Source organism: Theobroma cacao, chromosome 1 (genome assembly GCF_053813885.1).
Source record: "Theobroma cacao isolate CCN51 chromosome 1, ASM5381388v1, whole genome shotgun sequence".
In the NCBI taxonomy this organism is placed as follows: Eukaryota; Viridiplantae; Streptophyta; class Magnoliopsida; order Malvales; family Malvaceae; genus Theobroma; species Theobroma cacao.
In genome coordinates, this window is record NC_142639.1 from 37,110,732 (window position 1) to 37,115,511 (window position 4,780).

General features: G+C 39.2%; 1 protein-coding gene across 1 annotated transcript; it reads right to left on the reverse strand.

The window, feature by feature from the left end:
- Positions 1 to 893: 893 nt before the first annotated feature.
- Positions 894 to 1,936, reverse strand: LOC18613644 (uncharacterized). The gene is made up of 2 exons (XM_007050980.3): positions 1,738 to 1,936; positions 894 to 1,639 (listed from the first exon to the last, which is right to left on the reverse strand). Exons 1-2 carry the CDS (start codon positions 1,822 to 1,824, stop codon positions 1,142 to 1,144), a joined length of 585 nt encoding a protein of 194 aa, XP_007051042.3. The 5' UTR covers positions 1,825 to 1,936; the 3' UTR covers positions 894 to 1,141.
- Between the last annotated feature and the right edge of the window lie 2,844 nt (positions 1,937 to 4,780).

Consider the following 4,780-nt stretch of genomic DNA (forward strand, 5'->3'; position numbering starts at 1 on the left):
CAGAGGAAAGAATTCAGTTGGAGGGTAGTCTCTTAACCGTATGCTCAGGTTGCTTATCTTGTGTTTATACTTGCTGTTGTGCTCTTCTATGTGTGGAACTGCGGTTTATGTCCATATGCAGGAGGAGATTGCCTTGATTTTACAGAAGGCTTGTGGAGCTGGTTTCTGCCATGTTTTCTTGCGGCTGGTGGTGGTCTATCCTAAGTGCTCTGTGAGGCTTCTGTATCACTATGCGGGGTGCGGTTGTGGTAGGATGACTGTTTTTGTTTCTCTCTGTTTACTGATGTCTGGGCATATTCTGACCGAGTGGATGAGTTCTTATGGGTTTGAAATTTTTTAAGTGTGAAGAGATTGTATAGGCAGGGGTATACTGAAGTGTTGAGGTCTCTGTCCAAGATGTGGCTTCAAAGACAGGAAAACTTCTTTTTGTAACCCAGGGACCCTCTCCCTGTTTACTGGCAATGAAATCTAAACTTTCAAAAAAAAAAAAATTTATACCACTGCATAGTAAGTGTCTGTTTAGTCTTCTTTTCTGTTCCAATGCTGGCTCTCTTCCATCATACATCCTTTTCCCTTAAGCAAGATTCAATGCTATAGAAAGAAAGCCCGACTTGCCTCACATCCATGATACAGTGCATGCAGGGATTCAGGAACAGAATTCTTCTTGCATTCTATAGCCAACAAGCAAATATCACTTGCCGAATCGTGTTTTGAGAGATTAGACTTGAGAAAATATTGAAAACTGAAATCATATGGAATTATAATAAGAAGTGTAACTGTGCAACTATTTTGCTTGGAGTTGAAAAGCACTAGTGGTAACTCTGTTCTCTGTCACTTCTGGGTTACCAGACAATGGTAGACTTGTAGTAACAAATAATACCCCAAGAACAACATTAAAAGCAACAATCTTGATATTCAAATTGCATTCGAAAAGATCAACAGTAGTGAGTTGATAGAACCACAAAATATCCTACAAAGCTTTAAGAACAACAGTCAACAGCAACTTTCCTTGCTTTTCAGAGCAGAGGCAAATTTCCATCTAAGAACTATTTTCTGTCATCAAACACGCATAACTAGTAACTACAGTATCTACATACAACCAAAAATAAACCTAACATCATCATCCTTTGTCAACTACGCCTCACTTCTTAGTCTTCTTTGCCTTCTTTACCACCCTCGCCTTATCCCCAGACTTCAAATCCTTCGTCTTCAATCCCTCAGGTGTCTTAACCTGACTCAAACGCTTCAATTTCAAGCCCGAAACCGGCTTCTTCACCTTCTTTTTAGCTTTCTTGAGAGCGTCTGGGGTCTTAACTGGACTCAGCCTTTTGGTCTTGACGCTTTTTACAGATACCTTGTTTGCAGCCTTTTGGGATGTTGAGGCCTTGTTCTTAGCAGTACCTTTCTTTTTCTGGGTCTCTTTGATCGCCAACTTCAGCTTTTCCGTTGAAGAAATCTTGTAGGAATTCTTGACCTTCACAAGCTTCTCGGATTTCACGAACTTCTTCAACTGAACAGATAGCAGTTTCTTGAAATTCGAGGGCAGCATTTTGTTGTACTTGTCCTCGATGAACTTGGCCATCGCGGGCTGGCTTGACCCTGTCCGGTCCTTGAGCGTCGATATTGCTTCACAAATCATCTGCAATTACAAAACACAAAATCAAAAGTCAAAACCCAAACAAAAAAAAGGACTTGAAACTAAGATTAATGAGTACAAAGAAGATGAAAACAGGGGACCTCAAGGTAAGGAGGATGGAGAGAGGTAGGGGAAGCATTGGAGGTTTTGGTTCCCTTCTTTGTAGAAGCAACTGTTGCTTTTGCCATTGTTTCTGAGAGAAGGACAGATTGGAGCAGCAAGATGAAATGGGAATCGAGTGATTCACGTTTCCAATAAAAGTTTCAATTTCAAAATTGTTCTGGGCGGGATTGTTTGCAAACCGTGTGGAGCCATTGGATTAGATGGTGACAGGGTTTTCTTCTCCTTTTTTTGTGGGGGATTTTAGTCATCTAAACCCATTATTATCAGTTATATACGCATTATGGCTTGTGAAACTTCAGTCGTGGTCTCGTGGGTCGAATGGGCTTGGCCTAAGAGAATAACACGGGGCAGCTTGGAATTTGGATATTGTCACATGAAAAACACAATAAAAGAGAAACATCAAGAAAAACATGGCCTACATATAAAATTATAGAGATACTATTACTCAAATCCAAGGTACTTGAATACCCGTAATACTTTTTAATCTAGAAATGAATATGTAAGCAAACAGAATTATTTGAATACTGCTAACATTTAAGCTATACAATGATATAATCTTTTCTTACATTATCTGGTTGGGTTATGCAATTCTTTTTGGCACATATGCTTATAGCAATTGTATTAGATCAATGTAAATGAGAACTTCGGGGGATATTTTGTTTTTCCAAAATGAATATCCACCACAATACCATCCCCAAAACTCCATCCTCTTGCCCGCAATGCACTAGGGGGACGTACGTTTACTTTTTGGTCACTTGCATGTTTATGGAAAAGAGTAAGTGACGGCAAATGTCAATTTATATTGACGATAAGGTTGAGATTCCTCCCCAAATAAACAAATAAAAATAACCTAGTAAGGAAGCAAGCTTAATTAATTTGGGCCATGACCACATGCGCCTAAACCCAAATCTCCTTCTCCAAGCTCTATATGCCATCATTCTACAATAATGGATCACATGCATGTGCATTAACAGCATCTTTTAATCCTAAAACTTAGTTTCAGTCATATGAATCAGTGCCTTCCATTAACACGAAATATAAAATAAAAAGCACACAACAAGATCTCTGTTATAATTGATACCCAGGCTCCCCCCCTAGATCTGACTATTTTCGAGCTTGGTCATTCTTAAAAAATTTTATCTAGGAACTTTCCACTTCACACCTCAAGAAAGGAACCATTAGAGCAGAGCCCGTGCGCTTTCGAAATAAAATCAGGTATGGATGCCATGCAAAGATGCTCAAAGCATCTGCCATTTTGTTTATAAATTTTGAACGCTAGAGAGATGGCTAAAGGTGCAGAAAATTATGCAAAGTGGACGTTCGCCTGGGCAATTGACGAACAAAAGGTTGACATATGGAAAATAACAGATCCATTTATTTTTGCAGCATCACTAAGAACACAATGAACAGGTTAGCTGAAAATTACAGATAAGAGTGAAAACACAAGCAAGATTTCTTAATTTCGTAATTAAAAATGAACCTTATTTCTAGCTTTGGCATTTTTCTGGACACCTAATTCAAGCAGATTACATACCGTTCTAGAAATTTGGTAACCCCTAGTTTAGCTAGATAGATGAGCAACATAAAATTATCACTACAACACAAACTAGAAGAAGCATTTCTTTCGGTGCGTTTAGAAGAAGCTGAAAGAGGCCTAAAGCAATAGAAAAATGATAGAAGCTACGAGCTTCAGTTTCAAACGGTTGGAGCTAGCAGCCGACTGGGAAAGTGGAGGGTTCTGAAAGCCATATGGGAAGTAAGGAACCGCTTCGTTCGTTGGCGAATAAACCGCACCTCCCATCACTCCAGGCTGGTCCCTAGGCTGCGGAGGAGGAGGCCCCTGCGGTATCTGACATGCATTGCAAGGTGGTGGAGGGCATCCAGAGCACGGTGGAGGGCATGTGGGGCACGCTGGCGGAGGTGGTGGCAGTGATGGCGGTGGCGGTGATGGCGGTGGAGGAGAAAGCGGAACAGGCGGTGGTGGGCACTCAATCCTAGGGGGTGGTGGCCGTGGAACTTCCGGTGTGCACAAATTGCATTTTATTTCTTCTTTGGATGTTGTTGTTACAGTTGTTGATGTGGCGAAAGGGAACGCGAGAAGTAAAGTGAAACCAGTGAGTAGCATTTGCATGGGATACACCATTGCCATTTTTGGAACTCTTCGATCAAAGGAAAAAAAAAAACCCTAATAAAAGCTTGGAGACTAAAGTTAATTAGGGCATATGAAGAAGGAAGAAGACCGATATTCAGAGGAAGATAGAGGGAAAGGAGTGCATGTGTATTGGTGGCCGCAGCATTGTTCATATTTTATCTTCTATGGCACCTTTATCAAAAGAAATAAAAATTACAAAAAACAAATTCCAAAAAAAACACTAACAGTGTAGTCTCCTCTCATCCACGCTCTCGCTAAACATCAATTTCGCCATATCGCTATCAAGCCATAAACCAGGGATCAAAAACATTTGCAACACAGTTAGAAAATTCGTAGGCGGAACAAGGTGCTGGCTTTTATGCCAAAATTGTTACTATCGTGTATAGCACAACTATATATAAGGTGATTAGTGTAACATTTTAATCTAAAATGTGGTATTTACCATGCTTTTAAGGGTAATTGAGAACCTTAAAGGAAAATGATAAACATTTCTTTTGATAAAAAAAATAATATTAGACTCATTTAAAATATGTGAAAATTGAAATGATATTAAAAGGTTTATACAAACAAATGTTAGAAAAGAACAAAGTATGAAAAATGGACCACTCTAATAGGTGGCTACCCATAACTCAATCCTGATGATATCCGTGACGTAACTTGATGAAACTCTGCCACCGACTAAGCTGATAATTGCAAAAATGAAGACACTTGCCTTTGGTAAAGTAATTTCATATCATCTCCTTTCTATAGCGGTAAGAACACAAAAATTAAAAAAAAAAATCAAAAACCAGTTGGCCAATAAGTTCTTTGAACAAGACAATCATTGTTTCTTTTATTGGAATCTTTACACTTTTGTTTTTTTTTTTTTT

Coding starts and splice junctions, on each gene's coding strand:
- LOC18613644 (XM_007050980.3), bottom strand. CDS start 1,824: ATGGCAAAAGCAACAGTTGCTTCTACAAAGAAGGGAACCAAAACCTCC. Junction 1,640..1,737: donor TCCATCCTCCTTACCTTGAG/GTCCCCTGTTTT, acceptor TTGTAATTGCAG/ATGATTTGTGAAGCAATATC.